General features: G+C 42.2%; 1 protein-coding gene across 9 annotated transcripts in view; it reads right to left on the bottom strand.

Annotated features, from left to right (window-relative positions):
* Nucleotides 1–21,384, bottom strand: part of ATP7B (ATPase copper transporting beta) — a 38,881-nt gene that overhangs the window by 14,694 nt on the left and 2,803 nt on the right. For 3 of the 9 annotated variants that reach the window (XR_014942141.1, XM_015851865.3, XM_032442106.2), the window contains exons 1-10: nucleotides 13,683–14,182; nucleotides 7,710–8,937; nucleotides 6,375–6,611; nucleotides 4,922–5,085; nucleotides 3,817–3,978; nucleotides 2,802–2,878; nucleotides 2,260–2,434; nucleotides 1,451–1,684; nucleotides 1,164–1,255; nucleotides 896–1,023 (exon numbers count right to left, since the gene is read on the bottom strand). Coding sequence is in view for 8 of the 9 variants with exons in the window: in XM_015851865.3 (XP_015707351.1) it covers nucleotides 896–1,023; nucleotides 1,164–1,255; nucleotides 1,451–1,684; nucleotides 2,260–2,434; nucleotides 2,802–2,878; nucleotides 3,817–3,978; nucleotides 4,922–5,085; nucleotides 6,375–6,611; nucleotides 7,710–8,937; nucleotides 13,683–13,928 (2,743 nt within the window). In the remaining variant the exon portion in view is untranslated. Of the gene's footprint in view, nucleotides 1–895; nucleotides 1,024–1,163; nucleotides 1,256–1,450; nucleotides 1,685–2,259; nucleotides 2,435–2,801; nucleotides 2,879–3,816; nucleotides 3,979–4,921; nucleotides 5,086–6,374; nucleotides 6,612–7,709; nucleotides 8,938–12,474; nucleotides 12,611–13,682; nucleotides 14,183–16,099; nucleotides 16,615–17,486; nucleotides 17,841–21,384 lie in introns of those variants that run through there. The other 6 variants (XM_015851867.3, XM_015851870.3, XM_085536233.1 and 3 more) reach the window with 5 other exon arrangements.

The raw sequence follows: 21,384 nt of genomic DNA on the forward strand, positions 1-21,384 counted from the left end.
TTGGAAAAAACACTACGCTGCCTGGTGTGGTATTCACCATGAGCCACAGAGGCTGGAGGTGGGAGGAAATCATAATCTGCACTCCGGAACAAAAGAGCCCTAACATTTGCATTATGGAAATCCCTCTTTGCCATTTTACTCCGCATATCTGAGCTGCAACTTGTCCTGGCCTTTTGTTAGATAAATAACAAAGGAAAAAGTAGAAGTTTCCTCACACTGTTGCTTCAAGAATCTCTACAAAACCACTATTTTCTGGTCTCAAGGTTAGTGATAACAATTGACTCTCCTAAAATTAAGGGTGTCCCCAGGCAAAGTAAACACATGACCAAACCAGGCAAGCTGATCACAATGTCAAGTTTTTAGATCCTTCAACTTATTTATAAGAATTACACAAACAAATAAATCATTATGTTTACAAAATGAAATGAAAATCTCAGAAACTGAAGAAGTTCTATGACTCTTAATGAGCACCAAGTCATGAGGCTTTCTTTTGCTCTCCTTGCTTCCTTGGCTGCCCCTGTTGGAAGCCTTGTCTAATATCTATGCATATGACTTCAACATCTCAGCAATATTTCCTTTAGAAGTCTCTACTGAAAATATACCTTCTCTAGAAATATATTCCATCAGAAACTCCCACCATACCTCTCAAATAACAACCCTAGTGCACATCCCATCACTACGTTAGTAAAAGAGACCAAATTGAGCTGAGAGTCTTCAGTTTTTTAGGGTATATGCAGACACGGGATTTGGATTCAAGCTCACAAAGGCCAGGAAAAGAGTTCTTTAAGATGAGAGGTTATTCAAAACATCACATTTTGCTTTGTTCTGTTCTCTTTCCACGTGAGAAAAAGTTATAGAAGGTTTCATGTATTTGTGCAAGTGTAAGCGAAGTTACCAGTAATGAGAGACTCATCTGCCATAGAATTGCCTTCAATGACCTTCCCATCCACTGGGAACTTCCCACCTGGAACAACCTTTACAATATCACCCCTTTGAACCAGTTCAACAGGTACCTGCTCCTCTCTGCAAAAGATGAAAGTAGAACAGACAGACCATTTATGTCATGGACTTCAAAGTCATAATAACAGTTTTACTGTAACTGCTTCAAGGCCAGGCTGTGCATCCAAGTAGGCTGAGTGTTTTGCTTCATGAAATGAAAATACCTGATGATAGAGTGGTCAGGTCCTAGAGTCACCACAGTGGCTTCCGTGGCTTGGAGAGATATAAGTTTAGCAAGAGCTTCTGAGGTTTTACTCTGAAAAATAGAAAGAGATGTTTGAGATATACTGAGACACATAAATGCTGATGTCTGCTTAATGCGACCCATGAACTCTAAATGACCATAGTGTAGGCTACTTCACACATCTGAAACATTTGACTTGAATTGGTATGAACAGTTTTATTCCATTCTCATTACAAATACAAGATATTTCACATGAAGATGAGTTACCTTTGCTATATGTTCAAGCCATCTCCCAAGGGCAATGAATACAAACAACATTGGAGGAGTGTCAAAGAAAGTGACAGGGCTTTTCTCTGCCTTTTCAATTATTGCCACCAACAGGATCACACATGAATACACATAAGCAATCGTTGTGGCCAGTACGATAAGCACGTCCATGTTGGCTGCCTTGTGCTTCAGTGACTTGTAAGCTTGTACATAAAAATACCATCCACCGAGAAACTGTTGGTGTAAGAGTAGACAGGCACGTATTATAATCAGAGCAGTGAAAGCAAGGGATATATAATATCACCAATAGAACATGCAGTAGATAACAGAAGGGATGGTTGTCCCATCTGAGATTTATTTCAATATCACTTTAGTGGGGAGGTCTATTGGAGGTTGAATCCCATGTTATCTTCTCACTTGCTCTAACTTGCTCTCTATACAACTGCCAGCTAAATCCTGGCAGATCCTGTCCTTTTCCTAGAAATGCAAAGTAAACAAAGCAAGGAAGTTGAAGGGATTTACCTATAGTTATCTAACCAGTTTGCACCAGATCAAGTATTTATTTGTTTTAATATTACCTTTCATTATTGGAAATGCTACTAGCACAACAGTGGCAGGAGTAAGTGCAGTGAGCAATTAAGAACTGATATTTTGCAAAGAAGTGTCATTTCATTCTATGGAGGTATCACAGACAAGAGGGTAGGTATAATTCACTAAACCTTTCCTCAGGTCTCCTATATTTATCAGATCAGACTACATAAATAGGAGACGAACAAAAAGCAAACCTCCTAGAAACACTCTGAACATACCTGAACAAAAGTGCACAGGACAAAGAAGAGAAGATTTAAAATAGATAATCCAGGAATGAGATTCTGCTCCAGCACCATAGCCCCGTGGTGTTCGCCGCCAGGTATTAGCATATAAATCATTAGGATTAAGACAGGAATACCAAACACAAGGCTGCACAAGAAAGACTTCCTCCACCTGAAAAGTAGAAGCTGTAAATTCCCAGTCATGGCACATCCTGCAGTACCCAGGCCAAACACCGTGCTGACAATACAGAGCTAGGGATATTAGTGCTATTCTAACACACATCTTCAGGATAACTGGGAAATAACCAAAACATCAGGACAGTTTTACTGTCTCCTGCATATTTAAATGTATAGTCATTTATGAGTTAAAAACCCAAACTAACAAAAGCAGTAAAAGTATTTGAACCAAATAGCAAATCATAAAATGAAATATGTTTTACACAAGAAGAAGCTAAATTAACTGGGGAAAGTGAGGGGGCATGCGTTAAAAGAGATGATCTACATACATTCATTAGTGAGAGAGGAAGAGAAGTACTTACTGCTGTATCTCCCTTTTATGATCCAAGTTATGCGTATTTGGAACTCTTCTAGACACAGAAGCATGAAAGCCAATTTCCTTTTTATTAAAAGAGGAGGGAAGATGAGTTACTTCTGATTAGACTAACTATATTACTTGTAACATACTTAAGTGACACTTGTTTTAGAAGAAATGTCAGAAAAGGACACTGCTCCATATTTAATAAATGCCATCTTATTTATTTTCAGATCCTCAGCAGGAAGATATATCAGATAGTACTCACAATGTGGACTGTAAAGTACTCGTGTTATCTATACACCAATACAGTCATAATTCAGTAAATGTTCTGGCTTCCTAGGCAAAGGCAGCTCCCACTGACAGCTAGTATGCTGCTGCCCTCTTCCTCACAGCAATTTTACACCCTTTAATCCCCAATGGAATAAGTATGACAAATAGAAAACATCACAAAGGAGGGTAAAAATGCATACAAGCTACTGGGCTAGTAAACATTGCTAGCATCTCCTTAACACCACAGTTGAGTAGATGCATCTGGAGTTGAAAATTGAGGTTACCAGAACCAGTTTAAACTTATGAAGCTGACTGCAGGGAAAAGCTATATACATATATATATATATGTATATATATATATATTTGTAAGAATCCAGTTATGACTGACCCTTTTGTGACCTACTGCAGCCCAAACACTCCTCCCCCCAGAAATTAATCTTAATAGCTGCATTATGAGATGTTGCTGTGGCAAGATATACCTCAAAGAATTGCTCCAGCAGCCTGAACAGTCTACTGCTTATATGTTGATCACTGCTGCCACATCAGCTTCGCAGTGCTGAGCAAAATAGTCAAAGGACTCTTCCCTATCCAAACATCAGATGCTTTACTTTCTTCTTAATTTCATAGACGAATCATAGAGTGGTTTGGGTTGGAAGGGACCCTTAGAATCACCTAGTTCCAACCCTCCTGCTAAAGGCAGGGACACCTCCTTCTTGTTCTTTATTAAAAAAAAATGTTCTAAAACCTACCTCGATTATTTTTATAATATCTCGAGGTCCTGTAATTTCAGGATCAAACTGGATGTGAGCTTTGCAAGTAGCAAGTGCAACTGAGGCGTAGAATATGCCATTCATCCTCATAAGTTTGGATTCAATGTTGTGAACACAGGAAGCACAAGTCATCCCTGTAATCTGAAATAAACACAGTTTTAGGTACAGTTAGCAATCTCTTTTCACCAATGGTGCTAAGAAGGACAAGTACGTCAGTCATTTTAGCTTTTGCACTCACAATGCAGGTTTCAGTGTTTAAGGAAGTTTTTTGTTGTTGTCATCACTTTTAATGAACCAAATGTTCACCCAATATTTGTTAAAGAATTTGAGGTATTGTTACAAACATACCAGAGACTGTTCAAACTCTGCAGGCACTGACCCAAGGCCTGAGCAGGAAGTTTATAGAGTTGTCTTACAGGAAACAAATATAACTATCTGCTTGTAAAATTCTGCAACAAACAGTTCTATTCACTGCAGCTTATTTGTACAGCAGCACTAGCACGTTGCATTTACTGCAAGAGTAGTTTGTATAGTTCTATCAGCAGCTCTATTAACACTGCCAAAGTCAATACACATGTGAGCATGTTCAACATCATCATCCTAACTCAAATCTCCTGGTGGCTTCAGCATGGCACATTCCCACTTTCTGATCTGTTTGCATAAGTGCAGGCTGTTGTGTTCTGTCTTACTGTATATAAACATAAGAGAAGAAAAACAGACTTTCAAAGAATCTGTCCTGCTATGAACTATTTAATAATTTCACCCAGTGTTCTCAGACCTCTATACAAAGCCCATAACCTTCTCATCAGATGCTCAATGATGTATCATTTCCCATTTCATTTCCCCGTGCTAACAGAAGTCTATTCCATACACATAACTATTGCTTTTTGTTTCAGTGCTTTTGTCAGGTTCTTCTAAGAGAAAATGATTTTCTCTTTCTAGCAATTAAGCAAAATGAGTGTCACCAGACAGAACTGATCTGTTGAGGCCATGTCTCCTTAAACAAAAGCTCTTGCAAGAAAATGCTTCTTCTGAGCCCACCATATCCAAAACCAACACGCAATTTGAAATACACGTTACTTACAAGAAGCTCCACATTTCCTTCTGTTTCTGAATGATCTTCTATGACAGTGGCTTCAAAACCCAAATTCTGAATCAACTGTGCTATTTCAAGAGGCTGTATGAACTCTGGCTTGTATTTTATCTCTGCTTTACCTGCCATCAGTGCTACCAACACTGAAACAATACCTGCAGCAGCAATAATAAAGAATGTTAGATAATGCAGTTTAGTTTGTGAGGAAGAAAAATAAAATATCACATGTGATTTTCAGTGGAAACTGTAGCAGTTTAGTGCCATTTTATGTCTAGTGATCTCTTTTCTGCCTCCTCCTAGTGTTGTTCCCTGGTCAGAGCAGCAAAGTTTTTACTGAGATGCAGCCATACCAAAGTTCCTATACCTATACACCTATACACCTATAGCAACAAGAGAAGCTGCAACATGGAGGCTATGGTCAGAGACAGAAAGGAAGTTCATGAGCAATTTCTGCACTTCTAACTCCAAGCTCTACCCTGGCTTTCTTAAGTTTGCCAAGCTCTAACTAAATCCCACAGGACACTGGGCTTTCTTTTTTATTATTATTTTTTTTTAATATAAATTGACAATCGAATCAATTGACTTGTATCAGCACATGGAGACCATGCATTGGGAGACCGCAGACACAGGAATCAATAAGCAAAACCCACTTAAGATGAGCTGATGTGCTTTAAAGCAGTGTTGATGCTTGACTGCTCATGCTCTATATGGCCAGTCTGCAGACTTCTAACCTGGCAGGACTTGCTGTGCCTAAACTAATATAATTACCCAGGGATTGGAGCCACACATTTATTTATACATGCTTGTGCAAACATATGCTGGAGAATAAGCTTCATACCACAATTATCAGAGCTCTCAACAGCTTTGAAAGTGATGGATTGCTCTGTAAAGACACAAGGCCCTGAGAACAAAATAAGAACAACTTTTCTGTTCTTGTCCTGAGCCTTATTATTATATATTTGAGACAGGGAATAATTAAGGTTGGAGTAGACCATTAAGATAATCTAGTTCAACCATCAAACCATCCCCACCATACCCACTAACCATGTCCCTCAGTGCCACATTCATACAGTTCTTGAATATGTCCAGGGATGGTGACTCTACCACCTCCCTGGGCAGCCTCTGCCAGGGCCTCACTGCTCTTTCTGACAACATTTTTCCTGATATCTAACCTGAATCTCTCCTGGTGCAATTTAAGGCCATTACCTCTCATTCTAATTTGAAATGTTGATCATATTCCAAGCACTTACTATTACAAAACAATTACGTCCATCGTGTAGACTCACTACACAAACAGTGATGTAGTTATATTAGCCCTAAAAAGAAGTTTAAGTCTATTTAACCTCAAGATATTCTACCATGGCCCCTTCCACTGACAAATACAGAACACCTTTTCCAACCAGCAGTCCCTCAGAACTCATTATTGGAATGTTGAATTTATTACCGTCTTCTTTCTGCAGATTTCTTTCAATGGTAGACACACACGATGCACAGGTCATGCCAGTGATTTGTAAAAAGCACTTCTTGGCTGTTGCTCCACTGGGCTGGTTTGGCTCATCAAGGTGCGGGCTGTCTGGAAGTGCATCGGAGACACAGCTCTGGCGAGGAGGCTCTGGAGCTCGAGGCTGTGCTGCAGCATTGCTGGCATCAGGCCACTGCTTGTGATCTCCTGCACCAGTATCTTGAATAAATGCACAATAAACTGAACAATTACTACTTACAGGGCAATACGATGATGCAAAACTACAAGCAGGTTACACTGATCACGCAAAGTCTTTTATTTGTTTGAAAGATGATATGGTAATCTTGGTTTCTTGGTGGAAGAAAATTACAGATTGTTACTATGCAAATAACAACACACGCTCACCTGCACTACTTATATCACCACCTAACTACATATCTCATTGCCACTTTCAGATGGCAAGTGACTCCCTCCAATCTGTGTCTAGATCAGACAGCTGCCTTAATCTGACAGCTACCTCTGCTCAATAAAGATACACTGGCATCTAGAGGGTCTTTATCCAGCACAGAGTACAGGTCAGCCTCATATTCATCTTGTCTTTGTTACCTTCTATACAGCTCATAGCGCCTGGTCCCTAAAAGGGAAAGGAAAAGCTTCTCAACAGGTTTCTCTTTATGGCACAGTCGTTATGCAAGTACTGTAAAATGAGTAGTGGAAAGATTTGCAGCACTCAGACCTCTAAGTCTGTGAGAAAAACCAATCGGGTATTTGGGGTTTAAACCAGTGCATTCCAGGTATACCACATCCGTATCTTAAAGGAAATTTGTTCTGACCTGGAGCAAATAAATACTGCTGCTTTTGAAATTTGCTTGAGAGGAGATTATGCACCATAGCAACTCCTTCAACACTGAGCACGTGTACAAATTCCACAAACTGTGCTGCAGCTTAACATGTAAAAGTAGCGTTGGCTGCCAAAGACCGCGCGTGTCTTGGCATTCACCTTGTTGACAGCAAGGCTTAGGTCCCTAGCAAAAATTCTCAAGAAATAAAGAACAAAAGATTCAGACACTAAGAAGGGACTTTAGCCAGGAAAAAAAATTAGTTTTAAATGAAACATGCTTAAGTTTGTATGTTTTAGTATTATGGAATTTAAATTAAAACAGTCAATTTGACAGATCTCACAGCATCCTGTAAGAGGCTGGAGGAGCCCATAGGAGGAAACCTACTGTGGTGGTAAGGGCATCTGCCACTTAAAAGACACTGTACCAACTTCCAAGCCTTTTGACATGCTACCCACAGAAGACAAAACAGTGTTACCTGTCAGCAAAGATGCATCAAACCCCATTTCTTCTATGGCAGCTCTCAGTTCCTCTCCATTTGTGTTAGCTGGATCATAATGTATGGTCCCAGTCTTGTCAGCTAAAGAAACTGCTACATGCTGCACGCCTTGTCTCTGAGATATTGTTCCTTCTATGGACTGTACACAGGAATTGCAGGTCATGCCATCAATCCTAATAACAGCTGTGCACACTGTGTCTTTCAGTGGCTCTCTGAAGAGATCACATACCAAAGCAGGAGACGAAGATGCTTGATTATTTGCTTCTGAACTATTAGGGAGGTAAACTTTAAAGTTTCCAGGTGGAAGGGATTCAATAGCTTGCTGCAAAGCAGGCAAGGTTATTAAATTTGGGCTATATTGCACGACAGCCCATTTATGCTCCAAGGAGACTTCAATACTTTGTATGCCTGGAAGAGAGGATATATTTCCTTCAATGTTTCTGACACAAGATTTGCAGTGCATGCCTTCTATATGTACAGTCACTGTAGCTGTGCTGCTCTTGTTGGCAACCAATGGATGCAAACCCTCACCCTCGAGAGATGCAGGTGTCTCTTTGGGGTCTGCACTCTGCAGGCTCCTGACATCAAGCACACCAAGCTTCAAAGGTGCCGATTTACTCTTAATGGTGCAGTCGTACCCCAGGTTACTGATATGGCTCCTAAGTTCCTCAGGCTGAATGATATACGGATGGTAAGCAATAACTGCTTCCTGGTTACTGAGTGACACCTTGATTTTTGCCACACCGTGAAGCTTCTTAATCTTTCCTTCAATGCTGGTGACGCAGGACTGGCACGTCATGCCTTCTATCCGAAGCTTTATTACTGCCTCTCTCGAGCACGGCAAATTTACAGACACTGGTGTCAACCTCTCTTCTGCTATGTTAGCATCAAAGCCCATATCCTCTATTTCTTGGCAAATCTGTTCAGGGCTTATTTCTGACTGTAGATATTTTACTAGAGCATTATTCAGTTCAAGGGAGACTTTAATACTCACAACACCCTTAACTTTGGAAATTCGTCCTTCTACCGACTGCACACAAGATTGGCAAGTCATTCCTACAACATTGACCACCACAGTGCGCTCCTGGGAAGACGATGAGGGCATGGCTTCACAGTTCTCCTCGTAGCCCATGTTGTCAAAAGCAAAGTTCTGTTTCATTTCAGATTCCAGCGCACAGCTCGGAGGAGAGTCAGCGTTGGACAAAACCTGAAGAGCAAAAGAAAAATAAAACGTGTGCCTCCTTATTGCTATAAGCAGCAATATTCCATTGAAATGTTTCACAACGTTGATTTACACTTGGAATACATTACCAGTTAGCTGGTAGCAAAATGTTCTCAGCAGTCCCAACACAGTTTATCTATAACTGAAGCACTCTCACCATGCAGCCTGAGCTCTGCTCTTCCTAGCAGACTGCCACCTGCACAGAGACTCATGGGAGGGACCACACTGAACATCCCTCCACAAACATGAGCAGGTAGCTCAGTTTGCCCCACTCACTATGAAAACAAAATAAAAGGCCCAGAGAAAACAGATTCAGTAATTCCCCGAGACCCTGAAACCAGGCAGGACCAGCTGCATGCTACCTGCAGAGCTATACACATGTGCACAAGGGTTTGGATTGTCTTTTTGAGATGTCCTAATAAAGTGGCACCTGATACTGAGCTACAAGAACTCATGGGTTTGATCGAATCCCAATTCTGAGGATGTGATAGCTAATACTGAAGTAGATTAGCCCAAAGTAGACAATCCATCAGTCAGATCATGGTCTGCAATACAGCAATTCTACGGTTCAGTACACTCAATTCAACTGAAAAATGAAACATTAATGAAAATTACAAAGGCAACATCTCTCACAGATGAGGTAATCAGAGCATAACTCTGCCATCAAAGGACATTGCTGACATCAAGTCATGAGGAAGGCACAGGAGGGGAGGGACAAGCTCAACATTGATGGGTTTCAAGGAAAAAACATCAGGTTTCATTAATGTTACTTAAAGTAACTTTTTTTTCTAAAAATCTAGATGGAAGCTGCTATGACAAATCTATTAACTTGCCTGGGAAGCCATAGGCCCTCTATCCCTTACTGTAGCACCTGATGCTGGGGATTACAGCAGTGAAGGGACAGGAGGAGGAGTCACCAGATCAGGCTCAACAATATTAATCTCATTTCTGCTAAAGAGAAGAAAACTGCCTCCTTGGTACAGCACAGTGAGAATTACTTAGGCTGCTTATTAACACTAGACTGCACCCAGTTCATTTGATGCAGTATTCCAAACCCATTAACTTGATTTTGTTTCATGCTTAGACAGCTTGTGAATAATGATGTCTGGGTCACGACCAAAATGGAAAAAAAAAATGAACGCAAAAAATTTGTCTTCTCCGTGCTGTATTTATTAGAACGGCAGGCACTTACTTCCTGCAAAAAGCAACTGCTCATAAACAGACAGGAGCCATCACTTCTCTTACATGCAATGTTCCTCTGAATCTCACCTTAAGCTGAAGGCAGAAATGGGCTTCCTGAAGTGCCCACCACCTTCTGTACTGAAAATCAGTTCCCCAGGTCCTTGCCATGGACAATTATGGAGGACTGTAAATAAAAACTGAAAGCAATTTTGTCTTCAGGCTTGACTCCCAAAAGTGGTGCAAGCTTGATTTACAGAACCACAGCATGGTGAAGGCAGGCAGTACAAGAGGGCCCAGAATCACAGAATCACAGAATGACTCAGGTTGGAAGGGACCTCAAGGATCATGTAGTTCCAACCCCCCTGCCTGGCAGGGCCACCAAACATACACATTTACTACATCAGATTGCCCAGGGCCCCGTCCAACCTGGCCTTGAACACCTCCAAGGACGGGGCATCCACAACCTCCCTGGGCAGCCTGTTCCAGGGCCTAACCACTCTCCTAGCGAAGAACTGGAGAGAACTGGACCCATTACTTCAGGTGGGGCCTCACCAGAGCTGAGCAGAAAAGGATCACCTCTGTTAACCTGCTGGCAGTTCTTTGCCTAATGCAGCCAAAAATACCATTAGCAACAAGAGCACGCTGCTGGCTCACATTCAGCTTGGTGTCCATTAGGACTCCTGGTTTAATGCCACCAGTCCACTAACAACCAACACTCTGCTGCAAAACCATGCAGCAGTACCTGGGCTCACTGTATGCACGGCACAACCACCACAATGCCGCAGGTGCTCAGACAAGCCCAGAGCTGCAGCAAATACCTTCAGCTATGCAGCATTACAGTGCAGCCCCTCGCTATCATGGGGCAAGCCTACACTCTGCAGCCTGCCCCCTCCCTGCCTGTGACTGCTGCACGGATGCTGGGGAAGAGTTACACGGATATTAGCCCCTATATCTCCTTTATCCCCCTTACTCTTCCACACCAAGCAGTGTCTAGAATACATTGCCCTCTCTTTGCGCTTCCTTCCCAAAAGATAATGAAATTCTCAACATAAATCATAGACCTACCAAGGTTGGGAAATACCTCCAAGGTCTTCTAGCCCAACCATCACCTACCACCAATACTTCCCCACAAAACTTAATACAACTCTTCTTCGTGCCTTCCCAGTTTAAGGTAATAATATAATAGAATCATAGAATTATAGAATGTCCCAAGTTGGAAGGGACACATAAGGATCATCGAGTCCAGCTCCTGGTCTACACATGGCCCAACATATGGGAAAAGGCCCATTTTTAAAGGAAACCGTCTCTCGTACACCATATTTAAATGGTGTTTAAACACTCATTTATTTTAATGTCTGCCCTGAGAAGCTTATTTCAGTATTGTTCTTTGTCTTCTCATACCTATCTCTCCGAGATATCCTATCTCAGAGCCTAGAAGAGACCTTGGTTGTGGTGGGAAACATTTATCTTCACAAATACCCAGCAAAGCAGAAGGTCTAACGCGCTACAGTTCACTGTGTGCATTTACTTTGGCTCAGATGACAAAGGCATTAGTGTTTTGCATTTTCTGATGAAACAGCATGAGAGCAGAGTGACACAAGCATCTCCTCACCTGCTCCTGTCCACTGTGCTTCTGGAAGCAACTTGTAGACAGAAAACAGACAATATCACAGGTTTTGTGTCCTTCATTGCTTTGTTCTCTGCCCCACGTTCACTAACCACTTCCATTTTTCTAGGCAGCTAGTGACATAAAAGCAATTCAAATTCAATTTACCAAAAGACTGAGGGGTATTTTCTGCCATCCAGTCTTTTGAAAAACATACAAGCAACTACTGATTCCAGTGTCTCAATGCACTGTTAGTCAGGGAAACACCAAAACTTGAGCATCACTTGACACTTTGCATAGAGAGCTGTTCCAACTTTTTGAAGAATAGGTGAAAATATTTTGTTCATCATTTAACTAAAACTGGGGGTCTGAAGGAATAGAACAACCAACCTTTTAACTCCCTGAGCATCGTCCAAACCAAGATCCCCCCCCTATGGTTCCTTCCCAGGGCTGGAGCTGCCCTCCTACCCCAACATCCATCTCCGTATTGTGGCCACACTGCTCCTTATTCCTCACATCCAGTCTGTACCATCTTATGCCACACAAATCCTTGTCTCAGTTGCCCCTCTTGTGCCTGGGACACCAATTTTCATATCCTGAAATTAAAGAGCTAAGTTTCTCCTCACAACACCAGGCAGTCAGCAGGCAGGGACATGGGGCTTGGCCTTTTCAGCAAATTCCTTTCTGCCTCTCCCTGTCTGCTTGCCCACAAACACCAGATCTCAGCCTCTCACCTGGCGTATCTGAAGGTTTTGAGCGGCTCTTCTCCCCACGCATCCTCAGGCTGAAATCAGCTCTTGCCCTCTTAACTTGAAGCACACAGCTGCCAAGGAAATGCGGCCTTATCTGCGCTGTTTTTTCACCTTTCCCACTCTCCTCTTTCACAACCTGCTGATTCACAGCATTGGATTCAGGCAGGCAGTAGCACACTATTGGAAAGCCACACGCTTTTTAAATACTTCAGATGTTTTCCCAGTTTGTTAGAGACTGCCAGTGAACAACAAAATGAGGGCAAAACAGCCTCAGGAACATCAAAGGTCCAGAGTCTATAGTTTCATGCCTACAGAAGCATCATCTCTGGGTGGCAGGAGGCAGAAATTCAGTTCCCATCCTTTTTAACAAATCTCAGCACAGCTTGACCATTCACCTTGTTAGCACTAGAGACAGACAATGCCTTCAGGTACAGCCAGTCTGTCTTTGTTGTCGTTTCTTTCCAGTCTGACTCTATTTAAGCCATTCTAAGTATACGCTGCTTCCAAAAACACAATACTTGTTCTTAGATTTTGTTACCCTTAAACATACAACTAATCCAAATTATTGTTACTTGTAATGTTACCTTTTAAAAAGCAAAATCTTTTTTTTTTTTTTTTAACAATAAACTTCGTAATGTCTTTATCAGCATTGATGTTCATGGAGAAGATACCTAGAAAGATCAACCTCTAAAACTGCAACTCTGAATTAAAAACTAAACAAAACATTGCCACAGATATATTGCCATGAAGTTTTGTTAACATCCACCTGGTAGTTATAAATAAATGACTTACTTAAAATTATGATGTCTTAATGTTTCTGCAATTTCTGCGATTCCAGAGAATGACCCAGCACAAGCACATAACAAACTATTCAAGCAATCGCAGTTGAGAAGGAGAAGCACTTGTTTGTTTCCTTACTAAAAACCACCACCCTATACTATTAGAGGTGGAGCCGAAAGAAAATGCTCATTAGCTAATGATATAACATACCTCATTGCCATTTGCTTTTGAATTTCAGAGACCTCAAAGAGGCCTTGGCAGTGTAATGCTTGTTAGAGGACATGGAGTCATGCTGAGGACTGAAGCGATTCATATACAGAAGGTTTAACACATCAATATACAATCCACGTCCAGCACATTTAGCTTTAAATTCTCCATTTCCCTCCCAACACACAACACAGCTCACCAACCTGCCTTCCAGTTGCGTTGCCTTCTGGCATTCCCATGGAGTTACGCTGCAAAACTTTCTCTTCTTTCTGCAAGTTACTGCTTGCTTCTAGCGGAGACCCTGCTTTGGACCCTTCAATAATCAGTAGTTCAGGCACATCGTGAGCTGCCTGCCGCTTTCGAATGGACACCAGCGTTATGTTTTTGTTGTTTAAAGTAGCGAGGCAGGACAGCTCCCTTCGCGTTTTATTGTCCAATTTTCTCTCCATTATCTTTGCTGGCTTTAAATATCCCCACGCCAAAGGAAAGCTTTAGGAGTGAAGCTATTCAGTGCCTTATCAGCAGCTCTTTTTTCAGCTACTTTTACAACGGCCTGGGGAGTTCTCATCAGTGTGCTCATTAGGCATGCATAACGAAATCCCAGATGTAACCTGTGATCTTTGTGTACACTGCTCGCTGCACTCGGCTACCTCCTCTCGCTGCCAGTTTCAATGCTTCCCACCAATTGGCATCCCTTGTGCTTACCAAACTGCATTCAGTGCCGCTAATCTTTGCACACGGCATTGTGGCCAGCTCAGCCTTTCACAAGCTACTCAAACATGACCTGTGCGCAGCAAGCCGGTGCATAATTAACTCAGTCAGGCATACCCACAGCTCCTACAAAGAGCAATGTTGCTTTTCTCCTTCCTTTCTCCAGGGATTTCTAGGGGAAGATATGGTCCCCGCTCACATTTTAACCATGCTCGTGATTATGTTGTTCAGTAAGATCCCTAGACTGAAGGTCTTTCATTCATTTAGAACAGTCCTTCATTTCAGAAAGGAAAAGAAGACTGAGTGCAATACTTTCACTTTTTAAACTGTACCTCTTTGCCATCACCAAGCTTAACCACTAAACAGCTGCCTAAAGAATGGCCATGAAGGGAATTTAAACACTATCGTCAATCTATCATCGATTCACACCCTCCCTGAGTAAGCAGTGATCTCACTGCAGAGGCAAGACTTATAATAATTCATTTACATTTAATCAGAAGTCCTCAGATTGGAAAACATCATCAAATTTACTCTTGTGCAGAGATTAGCAGACAGGGCCAACATCTCAGGAAACCTGAGGGTACACACATAGCGCTGGAGAAGGTCAGATTCTTTCCACTTTTACCTTCACACAGAATTCTATCATAGAATCATAGAATTACCCAGATTGGAAAAGACCTTGAAGATCATCAAGTCCAACCGCAGCCTAACCAGTACCCTAAGTCTAAAAACACTACACTAAATCATATCCCTGAGCACCACATCCAAATGGCTCTTAAACACAACCAGGGATGGCGACTCAACCACCTGCCTGGGGAGCCTATTCCAGTATCTAACTACCCTCTCTGTAAAGAAGTTCTTCCTAATATCCAACCCAAACTTGCCCTGGCGTAACTTGAGGCCATATCCCTCACATCCCTCACCTCTCTGCCATGATTACTGACCTGAACTGGTTTGGAAACAAGAAATAGAAAGTCAAATTGTTGGATTTATGTGATTCATAACTTTGTCTTTGCATACTAGAGCTATGTCTCCATACTACAGATAAAAATGGAAGTTGAAAACCTATTTTTCTTCTTTCTAAAACAAATCAATTCTCTGACCCCGAATCAAAGATGCTCAGACATTCAGCTCTGAGTAATAATGCTACACAATGGAAATTTCAAGTTCTAGAATGTCTTAGGGAACAGAAATTCCAGTTTTGGGGCAGCTGTAAGGAAGTACTTTGTTCATGCACCTTTGATAGTATCTTTATTATTCAAAATATCCCAAACTCTTCCTGGCTTGTTTCTACAAGTAACTGGTACAGATAAAATATCATGCAGTGAAGCACACTGTAAAAGCACAGTGTTATTTGGTGTTTTTTTTCTCCTCCTTTCAGGTCCACCCCATCAAAGCTCAGCTTTGGTTGAAGGAATAGAAATTAATCCTTCTCCCCAGTTCCTCTCACCCACACCTTTCTCCCCCAGATTCTGAGCAATTCTGAAGTAAAAATCTGCTTGTTTCTAGAAGCAGCACAAACAAGTTCTTACTGAGTGTCCCCAAAATTCCTTTGGCTTCAGCACAGTGCTGAATGCTGACACAGAAGTAGAGACTGAAGATAGTGTTTTGAAAACCTTTAGCTTACAAGGTATCTACCCACATTGTGAAGAACTATTTTGATGGGTGAAAAAAAACAAAATTCTATCATTCTTCATGTGAAAAGGATATAAGATGTATCTCAACAAGTCTAATGTAATAGGATGTCAAATATCTATTAAGCCGAGGACTCAAGCAGAGATAAAGAGCAGTGGAGAATAAAATCTGTGCAGCTGAGTTACCTGCACCAGTTCTTGGATAAACAATACCATTCCCAAAGCAGAAACATCCAAGGATCTTGTAAAACAAACAAGCAAATATTCCAGTTTACCTTAACAGAGGTCCTGCTGGATCCCAACCCCTCCACAATTCTCTCAGTGGCCAGGAGGGAGGGTGGAAAGACACTGTTGCCTGTCTCACCTTCCAACAGCAGCACGCCCTGCTTCCAGGCTGGGTTTTGCACAGCTGGGCAGCTTTACCAGGAAGCATCACTCAGGTGTGGTAGCGTGGGATTTAGATGGCAGGTACAAAATACCTCTGCTGTTTTCACAGCTCTTTACCAGTGCTGGGAGAGATGCTTTTGTTTACATGATAGAAAAATCAAAGCATTCAAAGAAAACGAAATCCCTTTGACTTAAAGCTTCAAGAGTTCATAAAAACATAAACTTCCCTCTTTATATGACCTGCTACTATCAGAGAATGTGTTAAACACATAAAAACTACTGGTCTTCATGCAAATGCTTCTTCCTGTGTACATTCATCCTCAGCTTTATAAGTCGATTTGTCCTGTGCCTAATCCCTCTGGCTCCTTGAAGTAGGAAAGCATCTTAAAGTATTCTTAACAATGCCAGCAAGATGAGAAGCTTGGGTTCAAAGAAAGAATCAGTGGCCTGGAGGCAAGGGAGTCACATTGCCTTAATCTGCCCAACAGACGAGAGGAACCGGTTTGAACACCTTCCCATCGTCAGCACAGGGGTGGACTTTAGCTTTTACACACTATGGATATCACTACGAAAACCACTTAAATGTAAAGTTTTTAGTTTTTCTGTTTTCCTCAAGGGATATCATTCCAATCCACCACAATAAAACACACCCATACAGTGACGTCAGGCTGAAAACAAATCAATTTCACATCTGACTGTACTTAGGGCTCTTTTCAAACTGTCTTCATGATACAGCCAGCTAAAATCATTGAAAATTTGCCCTATCCAAGCAGGACTAGAATAACTTTGGTTTTGACAGCATAGATTGGAGCTTGAAGGGAAAGAAGAAGAAAATAAGTTACTGCAAAGCTCATTGTAACATCACAAACAACAGTTCGGTCATACTAAGCAACCGCTGGAAGCTTGCTCACATTCCTGATACTAACCATGTCCCTGAGTTTTCTAAACTAACTGCCATACTTACTACAGGAGAGAAAAAAAAAACAAACACAAAAGACCTTTATATCACTTAAGTGGGAATAAACTGGTCTGTTTTCCCTCTTTACCAGCATTTGCTCCCAGTTTTGAGCAATGAAACCAGATGGATGCCTCCTTGGGTACAATGTTGAAAGCAAGCTGGCAGCCAGCAGATCCCCAAGTGTTTCTGTAGCCTGAACGGTATATATATCCCTCAGCAGACAAGGAAGTGTGATTGTATGTAATAGCATTTCTTACACCACGAGAAATAAAACAAAGCCTTACAGAACTCTGAAACTCAAAGAATCAAATCCGTACCTGCCATGAATAAAATTGCTTAAGAGTTGACGACCTCATTTCAAATCAGTTCAGACTTTGGCTCCAGTTTTTCAGGTAGCAGCTTCAATCTTCTCTAAATATTTAAAAACAGTTTGTTTGCTCTCAACCAGCAGAAGTCAGAGGAGAATCTCTTCGGTAACGGGGCTCAGGAACGCAGGCTCATTTTCTGATTCCACGGCTTCTTCACAACAGCAAACTGTGTGGACTTGGTACTCTGCTTTTAGCAGTGTTGATTTCAGTACAATAATTCCTGTTATCTGTATTTATACTGCAGGAATTTGTTTTCAAGGGCCTAGAAACTACTAAGCTGATCGTATAACCCCCGGAAAAGACACACCTTTGGGGTCAGAGTTTAAGTGCAAAGAACAATCACAATCTGTATAGGCTAATTCAAGTCCAGATCTGCAGTAACATTCATCCAGGGGCAGGGCAGAAATTGTCAGGCAGCGCTGCTTTCCAACCAGGATTTTCACTTCTTTTGACTGGAGAATCCTCGAACTTCTGATTAAGTAAATGGGAAGACTGACCATTTTGTTTTGTTTTTAAGTAAGCTGCTATTTAGCTTGTCTCAGGCAAGCGTAGTGCCCTGCTAAACCTGCAATTAAATTTTTTCTTAAACAGATCAGGAATGTAAGTATATGTTTTCAATGCCACCCAGCTATTCACATGCTATGAATCTGCCTCAGACTGTAAAGTCCATACTTCAGAATTACTATTAGTTCCCTTCCAGCAACTGCCTCATCATTTTTGTGGTCATGTTTGATGGCGTCAGAGAGAGATTTCATTTAGATGAGTCACCTGGCACAATGTAAATAACACAAAGCACATCATAGTTGTGAAGAATGAAGAAAAGAGAGAGAGAGAGAAGGTAACCTGGATTTAAGCCTGTATTTCTGGTCCTACAGCCAGTGTTTAGTCTCAAGTCAAACTGCTTGGCCTTTGTATAGGAGTTTATTTCATCCCGTTCCATTTCTATTCAGCATAATCACCTTCACTTCAAGAGAAAGACAAACAGTGTCTGGTGTTTGCATTATAAACACCATATATACAATACAAATGCATTGCCTCTGTTAGGACAGCCTACATATGTGAGGCAAATCCAAGCTCACTTTCTCTTAACTATTGTTTCTGCCTGTCTTATACTGGCAGAAAATGGCATTTCCAGCAATTCCCAACTGTAAGAAAGCATAATACCATCTGGTCTCAGCCCAGCACCCAGGCCCCTCACACATCCAGACCTCTGTGAAGAGCTCTAACAGCTTTCCTGGTGTTCCAGACAAAGCTCAGCCTGCAGAGCAGGCTCACTGCTTTCTCCATCACCTATGGGGTACTTTTCTTCTCCCTGACTCCCTCAGGACTGATTGCCATTACTGGGTAGACAAACATGAGAGTGTTTAGTCCCTCCCTGTTGCCTTACCCTTGCAGTGAGGACAGACTGTGTGAGGGTGATCATGGATATTGCTGCTGGGTGACCCCAAGAGCCCTCTGTGAGCCCAGAGCACAGCCACAAGCCCAGCCCTTCTGGCACAGGCATGGGGAGCTCCCACACTCCATCTCTGCTCTAAGAAAGGTTTTTCTTCCTGATTCTGAGGTAAGAAATGTGACGGCTCTTTGGCTGGTTCCCTTTACCATGGTAGGCAACAAGTGAAGAAGGAAACCTCTGATGAGGACATCACAGGTGCACAGGGTCAGGAACACTGCAGTTCCCAGTAGTCAGAGGTCCAAACTGTAACACACACAAGCTGCTGTTTAGCTAAACTATTTACAGTACTTTTGTACAAAAACCCTGTTAATTATTTGCTCTTCAGGGCTAGGAACAGCACGGCGCTGTCCAGGTTTAATATTGGGCACGAACTGCCTGTCAGCTCTCAGTCAAGAATCACAGGCAGAGAGATCTCAGCTTTGTGTCAAGGAACAAAGCACACTTCAGGGCGATCAGGAAAATACTGAATCACAGAATCACAGAATGACCTGGGTTGGAAGGGACCTCAAGGATCATGTATTTCCAACCCCCCTGCCTGGCAGGGCCACCAAACATACACCTTTACTAGATCAGGTTGCCCAGGGCCCTGTCCAACCTGGCCTTGAACACCTCCAAGGACGGGGCATCCACAACCTCCCTGGGCAGCCTGTTCCAGGGCCTAACCACTCTCCTAGTAAAGAACTTCCCCCTAACATCCAACCTAAATCTTCCCTCTTTCAACTTAAAACCATTTCCCCGTGTCCTGCTATTATCAGCCCTTTCGAAGAGTTTACTCCCCTCCTGGGTATAGGTTCCCTTCAGGTATTGAAAGGCTGCAATGAGGTCACCCCGCAACCTTCTCTTCTCCAGGCTGAACAAGCCCAACTCCCTCAGCCTGTCCTCATAGGGGAGGTGCTCCAGCCCCCTGATCATCTTCGTGGCCCTCCTCTGGACCCTTTCCAAAATCTCTTTGTCTTTACATATTGCTTTTCTGGACAGAGCAAAACCACCTCACTGCAGAGACTTCTTGACACTGAGCAGAGGAAAAAGAAAAAAGGTTCATTTGCTGTTATTTTGTTTCTGTTGGAATATCTGATAATGATTCCATACTACATCACAGAACAAATATGACAAGCAGCAAGGAGGATTCAGGTGGAAATGTCAGAGATAAAGTGACACGGATGAATGTAATACAACAAGGAAAGTGCTGCTGTTTTTAAGCAATCCGTTCAGCACGAAGATAAGCTTCAAAAAATATCCAAAGTAAATGGCAACAGAAATGGTTATAGGAATTTCTATCTGAAACGCTGAACACCTGGACTGAAGAAAGCAGTTACAGTTCTGCTTTGAAATGCACACAGCATCCCGCAGGTTGCTTTCTGTGGTATAGAAACTGGCTCATCAAAACCAAAACTGTCTGCAAAGGTAGTGTTCATCTATTGCAGGAAGACCTGCCACTTAGGAACAGTTCTGTGCTACAGAAAAAGGATGTTTCTTCCAAGGACACTCGTAGTCAAAACTGATGCATATTTCTGCTTGGTGAAAGGAAAGGTAGTGACTCAAGGACCTACTTTTAAGCAGCCTTAGTTCAGCCCCTAATGGAGAATCTCTGAATCTACGCCATGGGAAAACTTCAGACCTTTCAAGCTTTCTTTATTCCCAGTATGGAAGGTCAGAGAAGGAGGCGAGGCACAGTGCCTGCATCTTGCATGTCTGGACTAGCCAGCCTCCTCCAGCAATAGTAACTCTCTCTCTTCTGTCCTGCTTTGCAGACAGACTCTAGCTTTTTTCTCTTTCCTGACCAGTGCCAACAAGCCATGAGCAATGAATGCAAATCCTGCCTTGACCTGGATTCACAGGTTCGCATCCAAATAGCACTGCCCTTTGCCTCCTAGAACCAGCAAAGAAACACGCCAATACAGAGCACAAACACATCCCGTACAAGTTAGAGCAGGCTTTTCTTTCTCAGCCGGTGAATCCTTTGAGGTCTGACAATCTGGGTGCCTATTTCTGGAAATAAAATAATAGACTCAGCAGAGTTTTGCATTTTCTTAAGCAGTTTCATAATTGGTTTAAACAGGTGTTAGGTCACTGCTGTGATAAAGATGGTCTTTCACCATCTCTTTCACATTCTGATTAGCTGCATACAGCCATACAGCCACAAGGATCTGCATAAAATATCACTGGAACAGGCTGCCCAGGGAGGTGGTGGAGTCTCCTTCTCTGGAGATATTCAAGACCCGCCTGGACGCCTTCCTGTGTGACGTGGTGTAGGGAACCTGCTTTGGCAGGGGGGTTGGACTCGATGATCTCTAGAGGTCCCTTCCAACCCCTACAATTCTGTGATTCTGTGATAAAGGAGAAGTAAAAGAAAGAGCAGTTCAGGTCTGCCGTTACTACTCAGAAAAGGTGCAC

The sequence above is a fragment of the Coturnix japonica genome, chromosome 1 (genome assembly GCF_054131305.1).
Source record: "Coturnix japonica strain WE chromosome 1, WE-NBRP24, whole genome shotgun sequence".
Lineage (NCBI taxonomy): Eukaryota > Metazoa > Chordata > Aves > Galliformes > Phasianidae > Coturnix > Coturnix japonica.